This window comes from Clinocottus analis, unplaced genomic scaffold (genome assembly GCF_023055335.1).
Source record: "Clinocottus analis isolate CAN_PGR_092001 unplaced genomic scaffold, fCliAna1.0.p SCAF_19, whole genome shotgun sequence".
In the NCBI taxonomy this organism is placed as follows: Eukaryota; Metazoa; Chordata; class Actinopteri; order Perciformes; family Cottidae; genus Clinocottus; species Clinocottus analis.
In genome coordinates this window covers 3,241,884-3,269,880 of record NW_027175920.1, presented here as the reverse complement: position 1 = coordinate 3,269,880, position 27,997 = coordinate 3,241,884, and the positions used below count along the sequence as shown (strand labels likewise).

At 45.9% G+C, this 27,997-nt stretch overlaps 3 protein-coding genes across 3 annotated transcripts; 2 read left to right on the top strand and 1 right to left on the bottom strand.

Annotated features, from left to right (window-relative positions):
- Positions 1 to 1,232: 1,232 nt before the first annotated feature.
- Positions 1,233 to 26,699, bottom strand: LOC137789257 (neurotrypsin-like). The gene is made up of 14 exons (XM_068582647.1): positions 26,426 to 26,699; positions 22,693 to 22,735; positions 12,611 to 12,853; positions 11,515 to 11,653; positions 11,229 to 11,407; positions 10,990 to 11,137; positions 8,494 to 8,672; positions 7,841 to 7,982; positions 7,064 to 7,284; positions 6,199 to 6,340; positions 5,831 to 6,112; positions 4,965 to 5,087; positions 4,616 to 4,884; positions 1,233 to 3,945 (listed from the first exon to the last, which is right to left on the bottom strand). The coding sequence occupies exons 1-14, from the start codon at positions 26,495 to 26,497 to the stop codon at positions 3,428 to 3,430; spliced, it is 2,700 nt and encodes an 899-aa protein (XP_068438748.1). The 5' UTR covers positions 26,498 to 26,699; the 3' UTR covers positions 1,233 to 3,427.
- Positions 14,764 to 17,720, top strand: LOC137789259 (E3 ubiquitin-protein ligase TRIM39-like). Its single transcript, XM_068582648.1, has 2 exons — positions 14,764 to 14,846; positions 15,959 to 17,720. Exon 2 carries the CDS (start codon positions 15,961 to 15,963, stop codon positions 17,650 to 17,652), a length of 1,692 nt encoding a protein of 563 aa, XP_068438749.1. The 5' UTR covers positions 14,764 to 14,846; positions 15,959 to 15,960; the 3' UTR covers positions 17,653 to 17,720.
- Positions 18,579 to 21,602, top strand: LOC137789260 (E3 ubiquitin-protein ligase TRIM39-like). Its single transcript, XM_068582649.1, has 2 exons — positions 18,579 to 18,587; positions 19,230 to 21,602. Exon 2 carries the CDS (start codon positions 19,232 to 19,234, stop codon positions 20,918 to 20,920), a length of 1,689 nt encoding a protein of 562 aa, XP_068438750.1. The 5' UTR covers positions 18,579 to 18,587; positions 19,230 to 19,231; the 3' UTR covers positions 20,921 to 21,602.
- Positions 26,700 to 27,997: the final 1,298 nt, after the last annotated feature.

Genomic DNA, 27,997 nt, shown 5'->3' with positions numbered 1-27,997 from the left:
GAATATTTATGTTGTCAAAATAAAAGAGTCATAAAAACACTCATGAAAGCAAATAAAGTAATTATATAGTAAGAAATCAATAAAAACCTCGCGACAAAGTATGTGGTTGAAAGATATTTTAAAAAGTATAGTATACCATGTCATAAGAAATGCGTTATAAATTAGTGTGAAATATGTATCATGAGAGAGTTATGACTGGCTGCTCAACAGTTTACTGTTTAACTTTTTATTCTGTGTTCATATATTACACACTTTGTCCAATTCTGGACAGTTTTTTATGTATTTGGGTGATCACACGGTGGTTAACATGATGTTACACCGTTCTTTGATTGACAAGTAACACTTACCTTTGTCTGGTCCTCCAGAGCTCCTGCAGAGTGTTTAATAAAGAGGAAATGTATGTGTTGGCATAAATAATCATGAAAAAATTATATTGGAATCATGTGATTGCTCGTCATAAAAAATGCCAGCGCATCGTCTTCAACATGTCTTAGAGAAGTTGTGGTGTAGTGTGCATAGAAAAAAATGGTGAAAAAGGTTTAATAATTTGGCATAAGAATGTCACAAAAAAAGTAGGAAATATAATTAAAATATAATATAGATAAGAATACAATGAACATCCTACAGCATCAGTGTTTATGTACTCTGGCAATACTTTTCCACATTCAACAACCTAAATGATTTGTTTCCCCCCCCAAAAAACCTATAAATATGCTGAGTAATTCCAATAAACAGTCTACATATTGGTAATAACTTTCCGTCCCAACATCAGTACTTTGTTATATTCATAAACTGCAGCCCGTCTTTAAGATATCTTCACCATATTTTCCATCAGATTTGGAAACATTTATCCGCGTCCCAACAGCAGAGTCATTAATGCTCATTACAAATCACTTATTCTGCAGTTTTCTATAAAAATGTGCCAATCCGCTGCAGCGAGGGGCATCCTCTGATCCCGTTGTGTCTCAGAGGGGAACCAGTCCAAACAAGAGAAAAGATTACCACGGCTCATGAGTGAGAGCAGCCGCTAAGCAGATTTGCTCTCCATTTACATAAAGGCAATAAAGCTTTTGTCGAGGCAATCTGTTTGGTGACACAATCCATGTATTTTGAGTGTGGAAAACGGAACATTACGCAACATCACCCTGGTGTGGCGGGTTCGCCGTCACCGAACCGAGACCAGAGGTTAGTCAGTGGAGATGCAGAAGATAGGCCACACCGACACCGAGGGCTTGTTCTTACCAGGTTTATCTTTTAATACTCAACCATGACTCAGCACATTACACAAAGGAACTATCAACACGGGCAGAGGAGGCCTTTCAAACGCGTCACCCTCGTCGTCCGGGCCACACACGTACAGTATTTACATTAACCTACAGGGTTTCTGCATGATGACACATCGATTCTCAGGCAGGAAGGAGCCGCGACAGGATGGAGTTCACGTTCAGGGGGGTTATAACGACAGGTTATAACAACAGGGCCCGGGTCCGTGTTGGAGAAAAACAGCAGCTGCAGGTTACAAGATGCTTCACGACACAATGGTTCACAGTACATCAAAGCACAAAGTCAAGTCCCAACACTTAGTATCAAAAAGAAAGAACAGCGGGGGCCATGTTGTCCAACCGGTGGGCCCCGAAAATAGAACAATGTCGCCATCTTGTGGTCGGATCTGCTTATAACACAACGGAACAGACAACATTTAACTAAGAGTTCGTCTATCTAAGTCAGTCAAGCATGAATGCAGGAACACGTACTATCTAGTCTCAGGAACAGCAGCTATCTAGTCATCTATCGGCTAACTATCGAGAGCCATCGGCGGGAATCGGTACAAAAAGACGACGGCTTCCAATGGCTTTGAAAAGGGTTTTTCTGTACAGTTTAAAAGGACCAAACCGGTGGTTTTAGGTTTTAGCCCCTGAACAAATGATGCACACTTAATATAACTGCTGATGATTTCCTGTTTCAGTGTTGTTGTGTCTATTTTCCCATAGTTTTCACCTTGAAAAAAGAGATGAGTCGAGTGTTTTTTCTCCGGTTAATTGATCTGAGAAACTTATGCTTAACAAAAACGTGACTTTGAGAAGAAAATTTAAAAAAAAAAAAAGAACATTTACTGTGATGGATTCAAGTTTCAAGAGTCGGTTTCATGTGAAATGAATGGGAACCAACCGTTTCCTGGAAAGTCAGGGAACAGTTTTGAGAAGAGACACAAAGAAAAAGGGATTTGATTCGTTATGTGTGGATTTAATCGAGACTTTAATGTTGAATGCTGCAACTTTCTAATAAGACCTCCTCTATGAAGGGATTATAGGAGATGCAAGTAATGACTTTATTAATGGTTTCTAAATTATTGCTTTTGGGTTTGCTGTCGGTTTGTGTGTTACTTTCTAATATCCAGCCTGCCGTTATTAATGTCAATAAGTTATTAAAAACAAAGTTTTGTTCTGAATCAGACAAAAGCAGAAGTTAGTAAATGTTGATTATAAGTCTGGCAACTCAAAAGATGATCTTTACATGAATAGTAAACAATGTATTCACCATTAATAATCATTTTAATACTTTTTGCTTATTAGAAAACAAGTTGCCGCTTCCACACTTGAAAAAAATTGAATTCACTTTTTGATTAAAAATAGTCAGCAGTCGTGTGTCCATCATTGGTAATGGGAATAAATACACTAAAAACATGAAGAATAACCGGTGTGGCCCTCAGTAAAATAGCTTAATCGCAGGTCTAAACAGCACTTTCACCAGTAAACGCATAAAGACGACAGCCTGAAGAGACGAGCCCTGAGCCCTGAAGTGTGACATCTGATGCAGGAGTTTGGGGTCAAATCTACGTTAATAATCTCGTAGGGACAAAGATAACACACAGCCAGCCTTCATTCTACATGTTCTGGTGGTTAGTTTGATGCTTTGTATTGTTAAAGACACAGAAGACACACATTAAAGGGTGAATTTTAGCATAGATTCTTGTGTGAACATCTCAGAAATAGCCCCGGAATATTATTTTTTAACACTATTGTCCTTAAAATACATGCCATGCTGATTTTTTTTTTGTATTCAGTATCAGTGAAAGGCCCCGATCGGCATGCCGGGCTCAAACCTAAACGTTGCCGACCCCATCGGCCGTCGCTCTCCTTCTCAACAGGCTGTAACTCACATGTAAAGCACCACACACCACCCACACACACACACTCCACGCCATCCCGGCCCCACGCTGCCGGACTCGTCCGACGATTAGCGAGCGCACACACACACACAACACCGAGTTCAGATTTAACATGAGCAGACACTGACCTACTTTAAGAGCATCTTTCTGTTCTTTTAAAGTTTACTTTTGTCTTCCTTTCAACCCTCTTTAAGAGAGGAAGGGAGGGGGGGGGGGGTTGACATGGCACAGATGGTCCAGCCAATGGCACGGCCTCCATCAGACCAGAGCGTGCGCTTGTGTGCGCGCGTGTGTGTTCGCGTCGGCCTCCCCGACACGATGTGCGTGTGTGTTGACGTGCTGGCTGGCGTGTGAGCGGCGGCTGTGTTTATGTTTGAGATCATTGATTTCATTCGTTTCTTGTTGGCCGTGTGCGTGTTTGGAGTAGTCGTCCTCGTCATTGTCAGCGCGCGTCAGATCCTCTCGCGTGTCCGGACGCACGCCGGTGACTTCCTCGATCCAGCTCCTGAAGCGGCTGACCCGGGTGTAGAGCGCCGGGGACGAGGGGCCGGCGCAGCCGTAACCTCCGGCCACGACCCCGGTGAGGACCCACCGGCCCGTCTCCGCCTGACACACCAGCCCGCCCCCGGAGTTGCCCTGGCAGCTGTCGTCGCGGTGGAGGCTGGTGTCCGGCGGGCTGCCGGCGCACAGCGTGCCGTGGCTGGAGAAGCTGTCGCCGTAGCGCTTCTTGCACTGCCACGATGACATCAGAGGGACCCAGGAGGCGAGAACCGAGTCTACGGGAGAGGACGGATGAGAGGATGAGAGGATGAGCAGAGGAAGTGAGCGACTTTGACTACTTTCGTGTGTTAGCGCGCTAACTTTCGTTAGCATTAAACACAAAGGCTGGGTTGCACCAACAAGGATTAACTCTTAAACTAGGTTTAAACCAGGTTTGTCTTTTAATCCAAACTTTAAACCTAGTTTAACCTTAGTTTACAATTAATCCCGGGTAAATCTAACCGTTTGGTAATCTCTGTTTAATTTCCATTTAAATCAAGATTATCAAATCTGTTGCACCAGTTATTTTAAACCTAGACTAAACCTGGATTAGCAGTCATATTTAAACCACCTCTGGAGGAGGTTTATCTACATTTTCCATCATGGCAGACGTTGAACATAAACTAATCCTGTTTTAACCATGGTTCAAACTAGTTTAACTAATCCAGGGTTAAAATTAAGATGTGCGACACATCTCTGACTAAATATAAAACAGTTTAATCCGAGATTTACTAACGCCAGATTAACTGTAGACCAGTATTAATGTCATCCTTGTTGGTGCAACCCAGCCAAAGTGCAGCTGAGGCTGATGGTGAAATCAAGTTTAGATAAAAAATCTTCCAAAACAGTATTTTCAGATACTTCCTAGAGTATCGTTTGATCTTTTTAAAGACACAAATTATTCACCAGGTCCTGTCCAGCCGGCTGTAACCATGACGACGCAAGAAGACGGGGCGGTGCCTCCCGACGCCGCGTCCGCGTCCGGGAGGCACGCCGCGTTGGTGTCGGGTTCGAAGGTCAGACAGTGACCCTTGGTGCTGGGCAGCTTCAGCAGAGCCAGGTCGTGACCTCCGCTCTGACCCTTGAACTTCCGGTGGACCACCACCTGCTCCGGCACCAGCGTCTGCGCCGAGGCCCCGACGCGCACCACGTACCTGGACGGGGCGTCGCTGAACCTGCAGGGAGGAGGGGGGAACGTAAAGGCGGGTCCACGCGTCCGTCCGGGCGTTCGGCGTGTCATCGGCGTGACATTTACCTGCTGACGCAGTAGGCGGACGTCAGGGCCCAGCAGGGGCCGATCAGGGTGCCGCTGCAGAGCGGGTCGCCGTCTTCCTCTTGAGACTGAAGCCACACGGACACCTGCCACGGCCACGTGGTGCTGAGGAGAGCAGCGAGAACATCTCAATCACAACTCCTGTCGTCCTTTTTGAATTTCTGAAAGGCAGTTTGCTCTTTTCTTCAACTCCTCTGCCGCAGAAACCACTGTGTTGCTGTTTATGCTGAGTAGACATTATGTGTGTTTAATGAAGCTGCCATGTGTGTTCTGCTTAATGGGAACTGGGAGGCAGCAAGCTACACAAATACTCGCAGGAGGTCAGTGGAGGCTCATTGTATTTATTCCGGCTATTTTATTACAGTATTCATGCTTTTAAAAACGTCACCAAAGCCAGAGGTGTATTTAGAGCTGCAACGTTTTCATCAATTAATCAATATGTTGTTTTTTTCTGGTTTCTTTGCGCCTCCCTGACAACGAACTGAACATCTTTGAAGCGTTTGAGGACGTCATCTCGGGGCGATGGGAAACATTGATCGTCACATTAATCCACATTAATCGTTAGTTGCATCCTCAGGCGTATGTAGGTCAGTGGTTCTTAAATGGGGTTATGTGAGATTTAAAGTAAAATCCATTCGTAATACCTTTGCAGGTAGTTAATTAATACATTTTCAATACAATATAAGTGTAAGTTCATGAACTAAATATAATATATTCTGTATTAAATCAGACACTGATGCCACAGTTCCGTGTATTACATCTTTTTTTCAACCAAGAAGGTACTTGTAATATTTTACAGGGGGTACATCCCTGATGTGGGTTTTACCCATTGCGGTCCTGAATCCTACCTGAGCACGTTTTCCTCCCCCTGGCTCCTCCTCTTGCTCTCCTCCTCCACTAGCTTCCTCAGCCCGCAGCTCCTCCGCTCTCGTGGCTCGGCCCGGACCGCCGACCCCCGCGGTGCGACGTCACACCTCGCTCCGGCGTCCAGCCGGCGTCTGCAGCCCCGGAGCCTCTGACCCAGAGACGGACACTCTCCCAGGAACTCCTCCTTCCCCGTGCACCTCACCTGGTCCAGGTGGATGGGCCCTTTCCCCTGGCCGAACCCTCCGGATGCGACCGCTCCACCACTGAAAGGAAGCCAAGAAAAGGTTAAGAGGAGGATCTAAAAGTAACTCTCTTTCATACACACACACACATATATATAAATACAAACCTGTGTCCCAGCTGTCTGCACACCACGGCTGCGTTCAGGTCGTTCCAGCCCGAGTCGCAAATACTTCCCCAGTCACCATGAAGATACACCTCGACCCGGCCCTCCTTTCTGCTGCCGCCGCCCACCAGACGCACCAGGGGCCCTGACAGGAAAGAAACACACACATCCCTCATTCACATTCACGTCGGTGCACCTTCACGATACACACAGATGCGTCCAACCGACGGTGTTTATTGTCATCTGCGGCCCGGTGCCTCTTTATTCCGCCTCTATTCTCATTCTTATGTGCTGAGTGTCTGCAGGAGACCCAGTAAACACCTCTTTTATTCTGTCTGCTGTCAACATGTGGCATTTAAACTCTTTGGACTGGGGGACAACACGGATGTTTTCACACGGAGCTAATGATACGGCGTGGCAAAAGGAGACAGAACTGGTTTCTCCTCCTTTCAGAGATTAGATAGAAAGATCTTTCGCCTGCTTATTATCAAAGTGGTGTGACGCAGTTTCTGCAAGGGTTTAATAAAGTGAAGGAAACAGCTCCCTGGCCTGGCATTGGACCAGGGACAGCTTGCCCTTTTCACACAGGATGGACTGCAGTAGCACAGTCACCACACTTCTGCAGTGCAGTGCAACGCTGCTGCTGTTGTTGTTTTTGTTGCTGGTTTCCCCTCTTTTTGTTCTTCTCACTGCATTTGCCTTTCAAATGACCAAAAACTCACAAGATGTAACACGGCCGACGCCGTTGGCACGGACAAGACAAATGTAATTAAAACACAGAATAATAAAGAGGTGAATCAGCTCAGTTCGCACTGTTCTTTTCTAAATAAATATGCACAGCGGCCTCGACGCTCATCTCCTCTCCTACCCGTGGAAGGTGAGATAACCGGCACTTCGTTGGTTTCTTGGCTGGCTCGTCTCCTGCAGCGAACGCCGACGTCCTCGCCGTGCGAGCAGTCGGTGCGGCCCCAGATCCCGTGTGGACAGTCCAGCAGGGAGGTCTCGGATCCCTCGCAGTGGACGTCGTCCAGGAGGATCAGACCGACGCCCTCGCCGAACGCCCCGTCTGATACGACCTCGGCGTGACCTCTGAGGTGGAGGAGAGGTTCATGTTTTGTACTGTGGACACCTGTAGTCTTTTAAGTTTGAGCTTTTACTAGATGAAAATAGTCAAAATAACACATGGAAAGTCATGCAGAGTCACATCTCTGTTCGCTTTCATCCTTTCATGAGCATCGTCATCCTCATCATCATCATTTACATGATTTCTGGTTTCTTCTCAGGTTTCATTGATGACCAGCTAATGTGTTTTTTTCAGGTTCAACCTTGTTTTTGGGGTTTCCACATGTTAACATATCTTAATGTTCCAATTTTTAGTTTTTTTCCTTATGCTGTCCGTCTAAATTGTCCAAACATTGCCACTGTGCTTCAAAAACAAAACAAGTGAAACCATGACGGACGAAAGAAAGAGGAATGTTTAAAATATCTACAACCAACCCGACCACCATGACTGTTGACTTTTCTAAATGTGTTTCATTTCCTTTTTTAAACTAACTACACAAATATGGCTGATAACCTCTTCCGATCAGTTTCAAACATCAAATATGAATTTGTCCGTCGTCCTTCAGTACATCTGTTTCCGTACCTGTAGCCCAGCTGTCTGCAGACCACCTCTGCATGCTGCTGGGTCCAGTGGTCGTCACACACCGTCCCCCAGTCGCTGTTGTGGAAAACCTCCACCCGACCCTCCCAGGGACTGTCTCCTCCAACCAGACGCACCACTCCATCTGAAACAGGTTCATATCGTGGCTCTTCTAAAGATGCAAATGTGTGTGTGTGTGTGTGTGTGTGTGTGTGTGTGTGTGTGTGTGTGTGTGTGTGTGTGTGTGTGTGTGTGTGTGTGTATATATATATATATATATATATATATATATATATATATATATATATATATATATATATATATATGTATATATATGTATATATATGTATGTAAAGCAGATGCATTTGACAGAAAATCCTTTATGCAAACCAGAGGCGAGACTATATTTGTATGGACGCGAACACTGATTTATCGTTTTGAATAAATTATTAACCTTAAATTACTTTGATGGATAGTAGCTGTTATTTCATGCCCGTAGATATGTTACTCCTCAGATGCCATAAATCCCGCTATAGTCACTAAGAGGATGCTGCTGCTTCATGCAGTCGTGATTTATTGATGTTCAGCGGCTATAAATAGCAGCTTGAAGCCCCGCAGTGTGTCCGGTGAGCTGTGAGCGCGTGCTGTAGGCGTACCTGTGTACGGGCTGCAGGAGACGCCGGCGTCCTCCATGTGGTCACAGTTGTGCTGCTCCCAGTCGCCATGGGGACACTGCTCCAGGAAGAGCTCGTTTCCCGTGCACTTCACCGCGTCCAGCAGGATCGGGCCTGAACCCTGGCCAAAGTGAGCCCACGACCAGGCCTTGGCCACACCCCTGCAACACAGACGTGCACTGTGTGTTTTTTATTTATTTTAATTGAGACCTGAAGGTTGGCAGTTGAAGGATCACTTAATGTATTGCATGTCATTCTGAGGAGGACATGTGGATGGAGTTTCATGGTAATCCATCGAATAGCTTTCCAGATATTTCACTTAAAACGTGAATTTTCCACCTCGTGGTGGTGCTAGAGGGAAAAGTCAGAGACTCACCCGTGTCGGGAATGTCTGTGGAAAATGTCCTGGCAAAGAGTTGACAACAAAATGACACGACATCAGCACGGCCACACATAAACCTTCTCCGGTGCATATTGACTCTCTTACTTACTATAAACCCGAGGTCGTGTTTCCCAGTTCTTATTCAGAGCAAAAGAAAACACTCTAAAATGTCCCAAATAAATCAAATCATCCAAATGAATAATGAAAAGCTCCCACAACGATGTTTAAGTGCTGATTATTTATTGATGCTGAAATGCTACAAAAAGCCGTGATGTGTGTTTTTGTGGGTCCATGTGCTGCTGCTTCAGACTTCACGGACCACATTTGTCGTGGCAAAAAAAAATCAAATCTCTCTTCTCTTCTTGTAATGTGTTAAAATATTCCATCATCTTAAACTCACGGGCATGTCTATTCAGTACAATGAGACTAGCTAACACCTCCCCATCATGTAAACCACAACTGACATCGAAGTATGACTCGGCTGTCAGTCAAAAATACGTAAAAAGTGTGTAAATGTTTGACACAAATAACCTATCCAGGTGGGAAAAATCGAATCACTTCATAATGTTTGTAAGTGTAAACCCGCCGGTGCCTGTGAGCGTGAGAACCAGCGCATCAGCATCAAAACATCCATTATTCAGAGGCACAAACACAGACGGTGAGATGTCCCACTGTGTTAGAGGAGATGAAATGCAACCTAATGTTGAACACTGAAGGAGATCTCTCCCTTCACAGCTACAAGGACAACAGTTGTTTGACACTCAAAGTTGTCAGGGATGCTTCGTCTCACACACGGTGAGGAGGGAGACACCTGCAGACGTTCAAACCAGCTGACTTCATTACCTCTCAAGTTCCTCTTTGCCACCACTGTCAAAATATAAAAACGCAGATTTTTTTTAAAGGTAGATTAATACAACAGAAATCCACACAAATGGAGGTACTTTTACATCAGAGTCCATCCCTTGTGTTCTCGTAGACAGGTCAGTAAAAGTGCATCTCATTCTCAATTTCACCGAGCTCACACAACAAACAAATTCATAGTGGGGCTATTATGCATGCTGTTTCCTGCTCATGTTTATGTATACCCCGCAGAATACAGCTCTTGACATTCTGTACTTTGTATGGTTAACAAATTCCATCAAAAGATGCGACACCGATTGAGATGAACAAATCTCATGTGTGACGTCAAAGCCGCAGAGCTCCATTGTTGTCCGGCTAACTGTTCAAAACACATCAATGAGTCACCGCATTGCGCTGGATGACATGTTTCTTCATCGCGAGGAAAACTGGCCACCGCAGTTTATTTTTGAGACAATCCCACGCGCACCGTCCCGCGGCTGTAAACACTCACTACAGCTCCGAGATGCGTATCAATCCGCAGTTTAAAATAGACCCAAACAAATGCATTTGGTTTGCTCCTTTTTGAGTGATTGCAGCTACAGCGTCCAGCTGTTTTACTGTTTTACAGGTACTACATGTACTTTTCAAAGTACAGCAGCTTCGTCTGCTGCGAGCGCCGTAGCAGGACGACTTCCCTTTTTCCAACCTACTCAAATTCAGCCAGCGCGCTCCCCGCTGCTGGATCGCCACAGGCCGGATTCAGACTGAAGGTCTGACTTCAGAGTGACCGAACAATAGATCCACACCCAGCATCTGGAGGCAAAGGCAAACGGCAACAACAGGCCATATTTGGCCTCAACTATTGACTGAAATGTTCACTCTAACTTGATGATTTTAGTGAACTATAACTTTAAAAAGATAAAAACTTGCAGGGACATCCGACACAGGACTACAACTACACACATAGCTACTTCAGTGGGAGACGTACACGAGTATTGAGATGGATGAACACATTGTTGGCTTCGTCCATATCCTTTAACCCTCCACAGCTTTACATGATGTACTGTGTGAAGCCCGTGGTTCAGGGGCGCTGGTGAGGGTCGTCTTTACAAGATGGTCACCACACACACACACACACACACACACACACACACACACACACACACACACACACACACACACACACACACACACACACACACACACACACACACACACACGTATCTGTTAACCCGGTGTGACGGTGTGAAACGTACCCGAAACCCAGCTGTCTGCACACCACCTCGGCATCTCTGTCGTCCCATTGGTCGTCGCAGACGGAGCCCCACCTCCCCGAGTGAAACACCTCCAGCCGACCTTCAAAGTCTTCCTCGCCTCCGACCAATCGCAGCGGAGGGCCGCTGCCTGAGGGCGGATGTGGACATGCATAGAGGTCAAACGGAGCCTTCTCCCTCAAATTATTCTTTTTATTATCATGACCATAAGTCCCGCTGACCTTCCGGTGGCGCGCACACCACGGCGGCCTCATTTCCATGGCTACAGTCACCCGTGACGAACGTCCTGCTCCGGCACACGCTGAGCGTGCTCTCGTCTCCGCGGCAGCCCAGGCGCTCGTAGTGGAAGAGGCCGGAGCCGGAGCCGAACTGCGACGGCTGCAGCACCGCGCCGATGTCGCTGTGAGGAGGAGGAGGAGGAGGAGGAGGAGGAGGAAGAGGACAGGTGTGTGAAAATGCGGTGGAACGTTATTGTTCCGAATGAGGATGTTTTTCGTCTCCTCTCACCTGAGGCCCAGCTGCCTGCAGATCACGCTGGCGTCTCTGTCGGACCAGTGGGAGTCGCACACCGCCCCCCACTGGCCGTTCAGGTACACCTCCACCCGGCCGGTGCCGGAGGTGGTGCTGCCCACCAGACGAGCCGCACCTGAGAAAATAGATAAGAAAGAGACGAGACGGTTCACAAAACAACAAGCAAATATCCACCAGCAGTGTCACGGTTTCATAATCTATTCATTTTTTAAAGCTTCATTAATATGTTGGGGGTTTTTTTTGGTCACTTCAGGGCTGCAGAACGAGCTGTAAACACAACATGACATATATAATCAAGCTGTTATGACACTTCTTTTAGCTTTGCTTTGATCGAAATGAACTCCCGAAGGAAATCTCAGGCTCTTTACATGCTAAATTCTTCACGATGTCTGTTTTATTTTCATCGCTGAAAACAGCTGCTGCTGGAAACAAGACTGATAAGAGCAGAGTTTGTGCAGATAACCAAAAACAATTATAGAAAATGCATTAAATCAGATAAGTGGGACTGCAGAGTTGGAGATATTTTTCTATGACTTTGAACAATCCCACATTGCACACATTTCATCCAATAGTAACATTTTTGATTTGTGCACCTTCAGTCTTTCATCGAGCATAAACATGTTTTATATCATTGTAAACTGAATGTTTGGGTTAAGAATGGTTGCAATGAATTTGCAGACGTCACTTCAGAAATTGTGACAAAGATTTCTGACATTTTATAAATCCTTTTGGCATGTCTGCGCCTCGGCGAAAGCAGCATAATGTGTCTCCAAGTTGTGGGTAATTGAACCAAATGTTGATTGTCCTCTTTCATAATGTTTCAGTTGAATTAATTTCAGAGGACAGCAGAAGAAAAACTCAAAAAATGTCCTGAGATTGTTAAAAATAGAATTGGTTGAACTGGTGGAGTACAATTCAATGAATCTAATGGGTGCATTTTACTGTTCTTCAATAGCCGTAGTTAGCCTTTTGTTGTGTATCTGTGTGTTTTATTCTGAATCACAAAGCACTGTGACTGTCCTAAAGAAGAGATATGGAGTCAAAGCGCATCCCTGCCGCTCTGTGTTCGTACCCTGGTGGCAGTCGCAGTAGGCCCACCCGATGGCTCCAGAGTTTTGCCTGAAGAAGCACCAGGGGTTGGACTCTCGGTCGGGGTTCCTGCAGTAGCTGTGGTCGCCCAGCCCTCGGCCCGGGTACTGCATGACGTAGTCTGGAAACTCGGTCCACTTCAGACAGGGGGCGCCAGAGTCCGTCTGAGACACGGTGCCGTTGTAGTAGCCCAACTCTGTGAATCCCTCAGAGCAGGACAGAGGCACTGCACGGAGAGAAGGAGGGCGGGGAGAGAGAGAGAGTGAGAGAGAGAGAGAGAGAGAGAGAGAGAGAGAGAGAGAGAGAGAGAGAGAGAGAGAGAGAGAGAGAGAGAGAGAGAGTGAGTGCATGTTGAGAGAGATGGGAGAAGGAGATGTTGTGGATGAAAGGAGGAGGATTTGGGTCAGAGAGGACAATGTGAATACAAAGGAGGGGAGGAAAGTTTGGGAGAAGTGAGAAGGAAGAGGAGTGGAATTGCTCTTATTCAACTCACATTATCCCCCATGTCTGTATTTTATCTGAGCATGAAGGCTTACATGGATGACTCTCACATGGCGGCCGCTGCCACAGCAGGATCCTCCCTAATGCATTTACCCCCGCTGATCCACGATGAAGCGCTGAAATCTCCATATAACCTTAAACCGGCCCCTCACTCAACACGCCGAACACACACTTCCAGAAAATCTTCTCTGAGAAGGAGGAACGTGTGAGCGAAGCCGAGACAGACGGAGAGGGAAACCACCGACGTCAAATTGAAGCAAAATTAGGCCACAAAATATAGAGCAGGTTATATGCTGCGGCCAAATAGAGACTTGCATCCAGTATTAATGAAAAGGAATTATATGGCATCATTCAACTTGCAGAGAGATACACATAGAGGCACACTAATGCACTGCGAGGTCGACTTGAATCAGTTCATATGGAATCAGGATGGCAGATTGGATGGAGAGCGTTTGTCTCTTTGTTTACAGGACATTTTTATTCTGTAAATGAGGCACCTCATCGTGTGGCAATCCATCCTGAAATTATTCTGAAAGTCTAAAACAGAATACCTGACGAAAGCGCGAGAGGAAAAAGCGGGGAGTCGCCAAAGTTATTAAGATTCATCATCTGGGAACACTAAATCCATCCAGCAGTTTTTAATATCTTCACCTCCACGCTCTCTCTCTCTGAAGGATTTCACTCTTTCTCTGCTCACACTGAAGCTTTACGGGTTTCTGAGGCCAAGCAGTTACTAAACTATGATTAATGGCAGAGGTGCTTCAGTAACCAGCAGGCTTATCTCTTCAAGACACACAGCTTGGCCGTCCTGGAACATTATCTACACGGTGCAACCCTCACGGCCAGCACACACACACACACACACACACACACACACACACACACACACACACACACACACACACACACCCACCCACACACACACAGATCTGCTGCATAGTGCCCGGGACAGAAACACACACTACATTTCAGTCAGGGGCACACACACACACACAAACACACACACCTACACACACACACACACACACCTACACACACACACTAAGATGCTGCACGGTGCCCGGGACAGAAACACACACTAAATTAAAATGTGGCAATTACACACACACGCACACAAACAAATGCACGTACACACAAACACACACACACACACACACACACACACACACACACACACACACACACACACACACACTAAGATGCTGCATTGTGCCCAGGACAGAAACACACACTAAATTAAAATTTTGCAATTACACACACACACAAAATTACATTAGGCAAACACACACACACATGCACGCACACACGCACACACACACACACACACACACACACACACACACACACACACACACACACACACACACACACACACACACACACACAGGGTCCAAATTGGAAGAAGATAAAAGGAAAAGGAGGAAGCAGAGAGAAAGTCAGAGAAACCGGAAATAAATCAGGCAGAAATGCAGAAATCTATCCTCAAACTATAAATAATACAAAACACACTCGGTCATTGGGACCAAAAACAGCCCTCACTGGTGTCCAAACCTTTAAAAAAAAAAGCCGCTGACGTCACAGACATAAAATGTGCACACTGTCTCTTTAAGAAACTCATGCAGGAAGAAACTGAAAGCAAAGTTGTTTCCTGCGAATCCAGCTGGACCTCGGACCGACCTCCGTCGTCATTTCTCCTCTTCAGACCAACTCCCACAGACGTAAGTCGCCTTTACTGAGCTCAACCTTCACTATAAACACATAACACGTTAAATTCATGTTGTGTGGATGTTGTAGTTTTGTTCCACGCGCTGTTTTGTTGCGAAATGCTGCAGAAACAACGTCCTGTAGGAGAACCAAATCGAAACACAAGGTCCTTTTAGTAACTTTCATATCACATGGTCTTCATCAGCTGATCGCATTTTTGGCCTGAATGTCCTTTTAAGGACTTTTTGTAAATGTCGCCCAAAGGTTGAGATTCAAAGAGGGAAATAAAAACTCAACACAAGCTCCATTTATTAGCCTTTCTGGAGCTTTTCACAGATATTATTGTATTATATGGTAGTGCTTTATTCAACTGCTGATTTCAAAGAATGAACTGTGACCTTCAGCCTTCAAGCCACGTGGTGTAGAGAAAAGAAGGGTACACATATCTACATATTTGAGCATTACAATCTAAGTCCTTATCTTTTTCTGTTCCAGAGTGTTTGATGATTTTAATTAAACCTTCCATAAGTTAACCCACATATTTTATTAACTCTTCCATGTCACAATACTGAAGCTTAAGACGCTGTAATGGGACATTGAAGGCGTCCCATCAGAAGGAGCTTTGATCTTTGATGAGGTACAGATGGTGTTGAGGTGGTTTCACACTATTGGTGGTGTTGGTAACGTCCACACAGGGACAGCAAACTAATAAACATGAATGTAAACAATGCAGGTTTCAGCCGTGAAAAAAATGCTTTGCTCAGGCAACAATTTACAATTATTTTCCATTAAATAAAAGAATGAAGAAATTCCTATCGCAGCTTCCTAAAGCCCGATCTGCCCGGACTGTAAAATGCTTTCTTTGCAGATATTCACAAAGTAAAAAGTGGAACCGGTGCTGTTTTTGCTCACAATTAATATTTTATAAAAAAAAGAGTCCCCCCCGGTCATTTATTGAACTAATTTTCCAGCTTCATGTGCATTTAAGATTAAAACACTAAACGGAAAGTTGTTTTGGAGGTTTGAACTTCAGGGTACAGAAAAAAAAGTGTAAATTTGACTTCAGTTTCCACTGTTTAAACTCCGTGTCTGCATGTGACAGTTTGCTCCTTTGTTTGTTTTCCAGAAATGGCGTCCGGCAGCAGTCTTCTATCAGAGGAGCAGCTTCTTTGTCCCATCTGTCTGGATGTGTTCAAACGCCCAGTTTCCACACCGTGCGGTCACAACTTCTGCATGTCCTGTATCTCGACCTACTGGGACGACATCCCAGCCACCCAGTGTCCCGTCTGCAAGGAGACTTTTGAAAGGAGGCCGGACCTCAAGGTCAACACTTTCATCTCCGAGCTCACGTCGCAGTTCATGTCTCTTCAAGTGACAGACGCTCACATCTGGAGCCCGGACCAACAGCAGGCTCTCGGTGGTGGCGCGGTGCTGTGTGACATCTGCACTGACACCCAGCGAGAGGCTGTCAGATCCTGTCTGGAGTGTTTGACGTCCTACTGCGACGTCCATCTAGAGCCTCACCACAGAGCTGCCGGCCTGAAGAGACACACGCTGGTTGAGCCCATCGTGAGTCTGGAGGACAAGATCTGCAAGGATCACACCAGACTGCTGACGATGTTGTGTAGGAACGACGGGGCTTTGGTGTGCGACGTCTGCGTCCGCTTGAGCCACGTGAGCCACGACGTCGTGTCTGTGAAGCGTTTTTACGAAGAGAGGATGGCTCTGCTGGGGAACACTGAGGCCAAAGTGCAGCAGATGATCCAGGAAAGGCTGCAGAAGGTCCGAGACATGAAGGTGACGGTGGAACAGAGCAAGGCGGAAACCAGAGACGTGATCGCCGACAGCGCGCGGGACTTGGCGACGCTGATCTCCGAGATCCAGAAGAGCCGGACGGAGCTCGTGAAGGCGTTCGAGGAGAAGCAGAAAGCGGCAGAAGAAGAAGCAGCCGGGTTGATTAGCGGTATTGAGAGGGAGATCACCGAGCTGCAGGAGACGACGATGAAGCTGAGGGAGCTGAAACAGACTAAAGACCCGCTGTCTTTCCTCCAGAGCTCTCCAAACCCATCCATCCTACCACACACAATGGACTTGTCCACAATCAGTTTGAATGGACAAGCGGAGATTCGCCGCATGCAAAAAGCTTTGAGCGACTCGGTCTCTCATCTGCGAATGTTGGTGAATAAAATGAGCTCAGACACACAAAAGGTCTCCGACGGCACAGAGGCGTCAAACAATGCTACGCTGAGATTCATGCAGCAGTACAAAGTGGACGTCGAGCTCGACCCTGATACAGCTCACCCTCTGCTCATCTTATCCGATGACAGGAAACGGGTGCAATACGGGATGAGTTTAGGTTCGTGGGTGAACCCGAACCCGAATCCGAATATGTTCACAGAGCATCTGGCAGTTCTGGGGAAGAGGGGCTTCTCGTCACGTCGGTTTTACTTCGAGGTCTTCGTGGGCGGGAAAATTGAATGGTGTCTGGGCGTGGCCACGGCGTCGCTCCAGAGGAAGGGGCCGGTGGCTCCGGGTCCTCACTGTGGGCTCTGGTGCATCTGCTTCCTCAATGATAGGTGCGTAACCTTCAGTTCTCCAAACGTGCCCGTGCACTTCGGGAAAGTGGAGCGGGTCGGCGTGTTCGTGGATTACGACGGAGGACAGATTTCTTTCTACGACGTGCAGACGGGAACACTCATTTACTCGTTCACCGAGTGCGTCTTCACTGAAGAGCTGCATCCGTACTTAAACCCGTGCGACAACGAGTACGGTTCAAACTTTGGGCCGATGATAGTTGTTCCCGTCGTTCGTACGGATTAATTTAATGGGTTATTTACTCAAATGCACCTGATGTGTTTAATTGCACACACAAAAAAGAGTTAACTACCTTTTTTTAAAATGTATGGGTGTTGTTTACATTTGGTGTTGCAGGAAATGCTTTTATGTTTATTTATAATTGGAGGAAATATGACTGTCTGGAGGTACATTGTGGTTGAACAAATTAATTTCCAGAGCTCTCGACTGGATGGTTGAGCATAAGTCTTTAAAAATAGAAAAGCTAACATGTCGTCAAAAGGTATCTGCGCTCATGCTTTAACAAATGTGTAATTAGTCGACTTCAACCCACCCAGCTATATAAATGCATATGTGATTAGGGCTTGTTTTAGCAAAAGAAACATAAAATGCTTGAACCACAACGGGCAAAAAGTCTGCAACACTTTTGCTTGGGAAATAACCCACAATGCAAAGGTTAAAATGACAATGACACTATCCTTTTAAGCATAAACAGACATTTTGACATTTCACTGTATAATCACAGCTAAAATCATACTGAAACATATGATCATGTAAGTTCTTGTGTTGATTTTGTTTTCATGATAACACAAAGTGTATGTCTCGTTAATATAATTAAAACTGTTTAAAGCTGTATGATCTGTAATGTTGATGAAACCTGTCTCGCAAGCTTGATGAAAATGTAATAAAGCATCCTAATAACACTATTTTTAGTTATTTGTATTTTATTTTTATATTATTTGTTTCGTAAGGTATCCTCAAACAACAAATAACACATCACACGTTGGGATCCAAACCTTTAAAATAAAAAAAAAAGCCTCTGACTTCACAGGCGACCTCAACAAGGTGTCTGTCTCTTTAAGAAACGCCGTACGGGAAAGAAACACTGCAACATTACTTCCTGCAAACAAACAGGATCTTCCTCGTTGTCATTTCTCCTCCACAGACCAAAACCCTCAGACGTAAGTAACCTTCACTGAGCTGAGCTTTCCTTTTGAACACAGAAGAAGTGAAATCTGTTGTAGTTTTGTTGCACTCGTTGTTTTTAGTGAAGTTTTGTTGGGAAATGCTGAAAAATGTGTTGGAGAAAAAGATCTAAACACAACTTCCTATTAGTGATCTTTAATATCACCTGATCTTCATCAGTTTTCCCCTTTTGATATGGACATGTAGTCAATTAAAAGATAGAAATACACTTTTCTGTGTCCTGTAGGAATATGACAAATTATAATTAAAGTGCTTTGATTTAAATATCCTTCTCTCTTTTCTGTTAAAGTATTTTTGATGACTCATCTTCATTTTTGGGGTGTGTCCTGCATACTTTCATTTATAATTACCTGGCAAGCATGGAGGGAAACAATGCAGGTTTCACATTTCTCAATAGATATGAGATTGTGCTCTCACACACACACACACACACACACACAAACACACACACACTCTATGTGATACCAGTAAGTTACATTCATTTAAGATGGCATTCCACCATAGCTACTAAATAAAACGTGTTGTTTCTGAGGTCAAAAATTAACTTTGACTCCAAGTTTTGTGTTTATGTGAATCGTTTGACTTCGTTTATCTGATGCTCCTTGTTCGTTTTCCAGAAATGGCGTCCGGCAGCAGTCTTCTATCAGAGGAGCAGCTTCTTTGTCCCATCTGTCTGGATGTGTTCAAACGCCCAGTTTCCACACCGTGCGGTCACAACTTCTGCATGTCCTGTATCTCGACCTACTGGAACGGCATCCCAGCCACCCAGTGTCCCGTCTGCAAGGAAAGTTTCGTTCGGAGGCCGGACCTCAAGGTCAACACTTTCATCTCCGAGCTCACGTCGCAGTTCATGACGCTTCAACCGGCCGACCCTCACATCTGGAGCCCGGACCAACAGCAGGCTCTCGGTGGTGGCGCGGTGCTGTGTGACATCTGCACTGACACCCAGCGAGAGGCCGTCAGATCCTGTCTGGAGTGTTTGACGTCCTACTGCGACGTCCATCTAGAGCCTCACCACAGAGCTGCCGGCCTGAAGAGACACACGCTGGTTGAGCCCATCGTGAGTCTGGAGGACAAGATCTGCAAGGATCACACCAGACTGCTGACGATGTTGTGTAGGAACGACGGGGCTTTGGTGTGCGACGTCTGCGTCCGCTTGAGCCACGTGAGCCACGACGTTGTGTCTGTGAAGCGTTTTTACGAAGAGAGGATGGCTCTGCTGGGGAACACTGAGGCCAAAGTGCAGCAGATGATCCAGGAAAGGCTGCAGAAGGTCCTGGAAGTGATTATGTCCGTGGAACAGAGCAAGGCGGAAACCAAAGACGTGATCGCCGACAGCGCGCGGGACTTGGCGACGCTGGTCTCCGAGATCCAGAAGAGCCGGACGGAGCTCGTGAAGGCGATCGAGGAGAAGCAGAAAGCGTCAGAAGAAGAAGCAGCCGGGTTGATTAGCGACATGAGGCGAGAGATCACCGAGCTGCAGGAGACGACGATGAAGCTAAAGGAGCTGAAACAGACGGGAGACCTTCCTTTCCTCCACAGCTCTCCGAACCCATCCATCCTTTCACACACAATGGACTTGTCCTCCATCAGTTTGAATGGACAAGCGGAGATTCGCCGCATGCAAAAAGCTTTGAGCGACTCGGTCTCTCATCTGCGAATGCTGGTGAATAAAATGAGCTCAGACACACAGAAGGTCATCGACGGCACAGACGCGTCAAACAAAGCGACGCTGAGATTCATGCAGCAGTACGAAGTGGACGTCGAGCTCGACCCTGACACAGCTCACCCTCGCCTCGTCTTATCCGATGACGGGAAACAAGTGAGATTCGGGACGAGTTCTGGTTTGAAAAAAAACATGAACCCCAACCCAAAAATGTTCACCGCAAATCTGGCAGTTCTGGGGAAGAGGGGATTCTCGTCGCATAAGTTTTACTTCGAGGTCTTCGTGGGCGGAAAGACCGAATGGAGTCTGGGCGTGGCCACGGCGTCGCTCCAGAGGAAGGGGGCGTTTGGGCGAAGTCCTCCGCATGGACTCTGGGTCGTCCAGTTTGTGAAGGATAAGTTTGAAGCCCCCGTTTCTGCAAACCAGCCGGTACGCTTCGGGAAAGTGGAGCGGGTCGGCGTGTTCGTGGATTATGACGGAGGACAGATTTCTTTCTACGACGCGCAGACCGCAACGCCCATTTACTCGTTCCCCCAGTGCGTCTTCACTGAAGAGCTGCATCCGTACTTAAACCCCTGTGACAACGAGTACGGTTCAAACTCGGGTCCGATGACAATCGTGCCCGTCCAACGTAAAGAGTGAATGGAAGTTCCAGTGATTTGTGATATTCACTAAAACACAACCGATGTGGTGATTAATAATTCTTTAACACATATTTAAGAATGATTAGTAGAGAAACGACTACAAAACAGCTGTAAAAAAATACATAATGATTGTTTTTTGAACAGGAATACCCGCGAGTCATTACATGTAAGATGTTTGATAACAAATCTATTTCTGGAGCTTTCTGGTGGACGGTTAAGCATCAAACGTTGTACAATATTTGATCAAAACTCATTAACAAGCCTCTGAGTTTAACATCTTTTCCACTTACGAAGTATAAGCATGTGCTGACTTTACAGTGATAATCATTTTCTTAATAAAGTGACAGAAAACATTCTTCCGATCAGCAGTCTATGATATCAAATCCTCACATTTGGAACAAGCAAATGTCAGGTTTGCTTTAAAAGCGACTTAAATGATGAATCAATCGTGAAAATATTGACATGCTGGAGGTCAGAGTCCAGTGAGTCGCTGGAGACATCATGACATGCCACAGCAGGAAAAAGCACATGTGTAAATAAAGGAAGGAACAATGGCTGATTTCTATTTAGCTGCTTCAGTTTCAGGGATCTGGTCACAGTAATACTAACGCGTCATGTGAGTGTTCATGCAGCTTTTGTTTTTATGAAAACATAAAATGTGTATTTCTTCTGTAACGCTAGTCAGCTTGATTCAATCTTAATAAAGTAAAAAAAAAAACATTGCTACATTTTCACTTTGTCATTTCCATCTTCAGGGACAAAAAGGACATTTTAAAATGTCTCTTTGTTTTTTATTTTACCTTCACAGCACTTATGAATTCACCTCTTCTTCACTATACTGTTCATGTCGCCTCATTCACTCATTCTTTTATTCCTCTCAACACCCGCAGTGTTCACAACCACACACACACACACACACAACACCCTCCTCATTGCCACGACAACGGTACTCTGCCCATCGCCATGGGAACACTCAGTCTCCCCGCTACCCATAATCCATTTCCCAGCCACAATGAGTATTTGACACGGTTCACACTCGGAGGCTGTGTTGGGGGGCGGGCGCTCGCAGACACAAAACACACACATTTTAATAAATATGGGGGGGGGGGGGGGAAATGCCCCATTCTTTCTCTGTTTAACCTGCTTTTTTGATACAATATTGTGCAACAAAAGAGGAGCTGGAGGCAATCGTTGCAACAGAGAAGCATTTTCTGCTGAATTTTCATACTTGCTATCCATATGCCAATCTTTTTTTTGTTTTAATTTAGCGAGCGCCTGGAGGTGGTTTCCACATTAACGAACTGGTTCAGCAGGACGGCGAGAGGTGTGTTTGTAATTGCACAACATGTTTTGTCAATGTGTGCACGGCTGTCAAAGCCCATATTTTTTTGCCGCGATGGGAACGAGCCGAAGAAGGAGGAGTTCCTCCTCCCACCCCCCTCACACCAACATGGCCTCCACTCCTCTGTAGGGATGTAGGGGGGATGAAGAGAGAAAAAAAAGAGGGGAATTAATTGCGGAGGCCGCAGGAAAGAGGAGAGGTAGAGGACCAAGTGTGGGAGCAGGGCGGAGAGGAGGATATAGAGAGAGGAGGCGTCGACAGAGGGGGTTCATGAGCGTCTGAGTCAGAATGGGAGGATAAACTGCAGGGAAGAAACAACACAGAATGGGAGAGATGGTGTAGGAGGAGAGGACGGATGGAGGGACGCTTGATTTACAGCGCGCAGACAGGAGGAGATTGCTGTGTTCGGAGCATCGCCTCCCACTCACCTGAGTTCTGCACCTCGTTCAAGTAACTGTCCTCGGCCACCACCTGCAGACGGGAAGACATATGCGGCGAGTTATAGACAGAAGACCACGCTGTCAGCATCAAGGGGATTATTCAAGGCAGAAGAACAATAAAAACGTAATGAAACAAAGGCAGACTAACAACAAAGACGAGACTGCCGAGGTCAGGGGGTTACGTCATGTTGTGTATTCTCTTCCTTTAATGAGCAGATTATCATGAAAAAAAAAAAGTATCCCCAGAACATGAAGTCATGAAATTATGGAGAGAAAAGAGGCCTCAATATTCGTGACAATTGAAATTCACGATGCAAATGTTTGTCCAAAACTGGTAACTGCTGTCAAATCATTGTTGTCGGCTCGGCACGTTGTGGATCAACAACTCTTGAATGAAATGAAATGAATCCCCCGAAACTAATCGCCTCTGTTCTTTGCCCTCTAAATGTGCCGTGTCACCGTCCACTGCTCCGCCTCCTCTCTTCTGCTCACAGGTTTGGTGACTAGAAGGTTAAAAGAAACCAGCGTCGATAGTTCACTTCCTGCACACCGACGCGGTCGCACAGGTTTTTTTTTTTTGCAGTCCAGTCCCTCCACCTTCGCTCCTGACAGATTATTCGTACATCTACGAGCTCATTTGAAGCGTTTGGGAACAAACGAGCGGCGCCGTCGCCGCTCCGCTGAGGACACCGTGTAAGTGCGACCGAATGGAGATGAAACATGCGCTCTGCAGGCCACTTAAAGGTTGAAGCCGACTCGCTCCCAACTGGCACAGCCAAAATGTCATTGACCTTTCCTGTTCCCGGGAATCGGCTTCAGCCTCGGCAAAGATGCTTTCTACTTCCCTCTTTAAAAGAGAGATACTCTCTCAGGTCCGAGCCAGAAGAGGAGGCGGAAAGCTGAGGTGTGTTTTCACAATTGACTTGCATTTGTGAATGAGTTAATTCATTAACAGCAGGGAGTAGCAGTCAAAGTAAAAACATATAACAGGTACAAGCAGCTCAGGTGTGAGAGCGTGGCGTACAGTGTAAACACACACACACACACTAGCACACACACACTATAAAACACACACAAACACTAATATTACGAGACAGTATCAGATAATATCTGACAAAAGTGTCGGTTTCATTCTTTGGAAATCAGCTTGCACCACTACAAAGCAGTGGGGCACCTTGCAGAAGAGGAGAGGACACACACACACACACACGCACACACACATACACACACACACACACACACATACAGACAGACACACACACACTCTGCTGCCGCTGTGAGGGCAGAGAAATACGACACATTTCACCTTCACACAGGTGAGTTCTGCTCTTCAGACAACCCCCCACCCTCGCACACACACACACACACACACACACACACACACATGTATGAAACACACTTTGCGGTGTGTGTCTCTCGGCTCGGCTTAATGATATTACAGCGGGAACAGGTGACCTGTGGTAGCGAACACGGGTGCTGATATCTCCGTTCATATCCATCGCACGGCTCGATTACAGCGGTAATCAGTTATGACGCTCACACAGCTGCGTCCAGTGCTCGGCCATGCAAATACACACACACACACACACACACACACACACACTGGAGCAGGGCCTGGAGATGTGGACGGAGCGAAATGAAGGAGCAGCAGTCCATTTCTGCTCTGAGGGAGATGTCTGCTGATGCTTATCGTCCAACTTTTTAGTGCTAAATGATCAAAACTGTGTCGGTTGAGTCTGGTCAGCTCTCATGTTTGTCTTCAGTTGATTTCCCTCTTTTATGATTTGGGGACCACCGCTAGATTTAACCCTGAAAGGACCCCAAACCTGTGTGAGGTGCTTTAAGTTAAGGATTTTACATCATGCACAATATATAAAACACGTTTTGTTCACATTTTGCAACTTGGTAGATTTGAGAATTAACAGAATGTTCTTATTATGCTGAGATTACAAGTAAATAATCTAGGAGACAGCTGGTTGGGGGGAATGTTACAGCGGCTTCAGCAGGTGCTCCGTGATGGCTTTTGTACAAGAGTATCTCCACACGATGAAGGACAGCGTTTGTCTTTGTGCACCAAGTCGGTACATTTGCTTACGTCCAGTGACAAAGCCCTGTGGCGTCACTATGTAGTGTCGCTGGGGCTCGGGGACAGCGTCAACGCTAGCATATGGAGGCACATCAGAGAGACTGGAGGGCACTAAAAGCACAGAGACGCTTAATGACACTCGGCGAGGCTGAGCGAGTTCCTCCTCCGCTCCGGTGGACATTACGGAACGATATGATTACATAAATTGCTGCAATATTTAAGCTCTGGATGTCATATGGGACTTCTTTAAACAAAGTGCTTATTTGAACGCAACCCAACATCCTTTTTCTAAATGTAACCAAACCGTGTGCATCATCCTATAATCCAAACCCTAAACCCTTGTGTTTTAGATTGACACTGATTCGTATTTGGATTTGTGTATATTTATTGAAATGTTTTCCTCTCACACGTGTATCGGCATGCGGGGCCCCGTGTGGGGCCCCGGGACGCCCCCAATAGATCCGGCCATGAGGGCGCCTTCATCTTACTACAACTAACTGTTCTAACACGGAGATATCGTCAGACTTTTGAGTTTGAGTTTGCAGAGAGGACTGCCGGGCAGCGCTGGATGGATTCCCACGGTTTGGCTTCCTTTTTCCATCGTATTGTGAACATCTTTGATGTTTCGTGGCCTCTTTCTGCATTCAGTCTTCTCCTGATGAAACGATTTGTCTAATGAAGTTGAAATGAAAAAGCTGAAACTCATGTGCAGTGTGCTATTTGTGCTACATGCACGGCTGCTTGCAGTGTAAGGGGGTTTAATTAAACCCTGCACATACTCCACTAATGACTTCTGTACAGCTCGTATGCTCAGCACACACACACACACACACACACCACATGAGGGGAAATACAACAAATCAACTTGAGTATTAATGGTTACTTTATTCATTTGTTGTTCTGCGACTACAATATGAAATAAGGACTTTAAAACGCAACTTGGTCCGTTAAACGACTGAACCTGACCAGCTGTGACTCAATGGGGGCTCTGACCCACATCTGACAACACCTGCTTCACTAGTTTTGGGATCCGACATGTCTGAGCAGACGGATCTGCTGTGACAAGCTCCAGCGGCCCCGTGCAGGGTTCATTCCCACCTCGGAGGAGCCACCGGCGGGTTCCTCTCATGATACCCCGCCGAGGGGGGGGGGGGGGGGGGGGGGAGATGGAGGGCTTGTGATTGAAACCATGCATGACTGGGTGTGTGCGCGCGTATGTGCGCGCGTGTGAGCCTTCTTAATTGTACAATGCGCTTTGACTGCGCCATTAATTGGCTGAAAAACGGATTAGAGGCGTCTGCTGCTCTTCTAACGCCCCGACCTGCACCTGCTTTTGTTGGAAACGCACCCCGACATCCATCACTGGCGCTTTCATACACATGCACGGGTCATGTTCTCAAATACGTGTTTGCGTTGCCCCTTAATTGCGTATCAATCATGTTGTTGATCTAATTATCGGCCTAAATGAGGTGGCATGCCAAATGCAGGCCAGGTCATCAAAGCGTGACTGTCACGGGACATGGGTCAGGAAAAAAAGAAGAAGGAAGAATCAGGCCACATTGTAAAATCATCCCCATCATCAACATCATCATCATCATCAACAACATAACATCATCATCGGACAGGACTACGTACCTCCGCCAACAGCGGCAGCCAGAGGCAGGCGGTTCCGATCAAGCACAACATTTCCCGGCTGGTCAGAGCCATCCTTCCCGCCCGGTGTGTCCGTGTCAGAGGCGGAAAAGCCTCCGCTGAGCTCCCATCTCCGTGCCCGAGCCGTGCGCGAGGTGAACCGTTATCCTCCCGCTGCAAGAAGGAAACGTGGAGAGTGTGGTGATGATGATGATGATGGTGATGATGGTGTACGTGGGAGGTTTTTACGCACAGAGGACAGGGTGCGGCACTATAAAGAAGGAGAGAGAGAGAGAGAGAGAGAGAGAGAGAGAGAGAGAGAGAGAGAGAGAGAGAGAGAGAGATCCAATTCTGGTTGAAATCGTGTTGAGCTCCGCAAAAAATGTTTTGCCACAAGCATCTCTCTCTCTCTCTCTCTCTCTCTCTCTCTCTCTCTCTCTCTCTCTCTCTCTCTCTCTCTCTCTCTCTCTCTCTCTTCCCCTCTATCTCTCACAAACACACTTTCTTTCTCCATCCTGTCAGCTGGCTGATTAATCGCTGATGAATTAGATGGTGTTTGCTGCAGGTTAATCACTTATAGATTTGGGCTATGCGGACTATTTGACAGATGATGGATGTCACTAAATACACCCGCTCACAGTCAAACGGAGACGTTGATGTATGTGAACAAATGAACATGATTGTTTTCTCCTCAGTAATCCAGTCTGTGTTTTGGCTTCTGGGCAAACTTCAACATCCCTCATGGCTTCACGTGGGTCCCACGTGCTGATGATAAACAAGCTTTCCAAGATATAAGATGTGGTAGAAAATATACAACTATTTCGTATTTATCTCACTCACACGTGTGGTGTTGTTGCTGGTAGCAGATTTAAGAAATAATAATAATTAATTAATATAAAATGTATGTAACTATCATCAGAGATTCAATTATGATTCATAAACACATACATTAGTATAAAATAATGAATGTACTCAGCTTACGTCATAGACCACCATCAGGTTAACTAACAGAATATAACATGATTGTGGAAAACTTGATTTTAATCAATTAAATCTTAATATCATGGTCACTAAAGAGTTCCTCTCGCGGCCCTTTATTTCATATACACACAAATAAAATGATGAAATTCTCTCGAAATGAAATATTTGACGAACAGCTTAACTATTAAACAGAATAAAAAGAATAAACAATGAAATTAAATGAATGAATGGATAATATAATGAATAATGATGAACTAGTTGAAAAGGACAGTGAGAGTCTGAGAAACACCAGAGAAGATGGCGAAGCACATTTATATATTATAGTTTTAATTTTATTTAGATCTTTAGCTCTAAAACACTGGGAAATAATGATATCATGTGACTTCAAGGTATTTGGCGTTGAAACATCAAACTTATTTACATTTGCTGGCTCTGATGGGCGGACGACAGCTGTTCCTCTTGTCATCCGCCTCTTGTGGGATGATCGTAGCTCCATGATGAATCATGTGGATTATATCACAGTTGCATCCAGAACAGTCGGTTACCCATAACCTTTATAACCTCTGATGTTTGAGATGTGTATGTAGATGTATA

Coding starts and splice junctions, on each gene's coding strand:
- LOC137789259 (XM_068582648.1), top strand. CDS start 15,961: ATGGCGTCCGGCAGCAGTCTTCTATCAGAGGAGCAGCTTCTTTGTCCC.
- LOC137789260 (XM_068582649.1), top strand. CDS start 19,232: ATGGCGTCCGGCAGCAGTCTTCTATCAGAGGAGCAGCTTCTTTGTCCC.
- LOC137789257 (XM_068582647.1), bottom strand. CDS start 26,497: ATGGCTCTGACCAGCCGGGAAATGTTGTGCTTGATCGGAACCGCCTGC. Junction 12,854..22,692: donor GAACGAGGTGCAGAACTCAG/GTGAGTGGGAGG, acceptor CTCTCCGTGCAG/TGCCTCTGTCCTGCTCTGAG. Junction 4,885..4,964: donor TCCGCCTACTGCGTCAGCAG/GTAAATGTCACG, acceptor TCCTCCCTGCAG/GTTCAGCGACGCCCCGTCCA.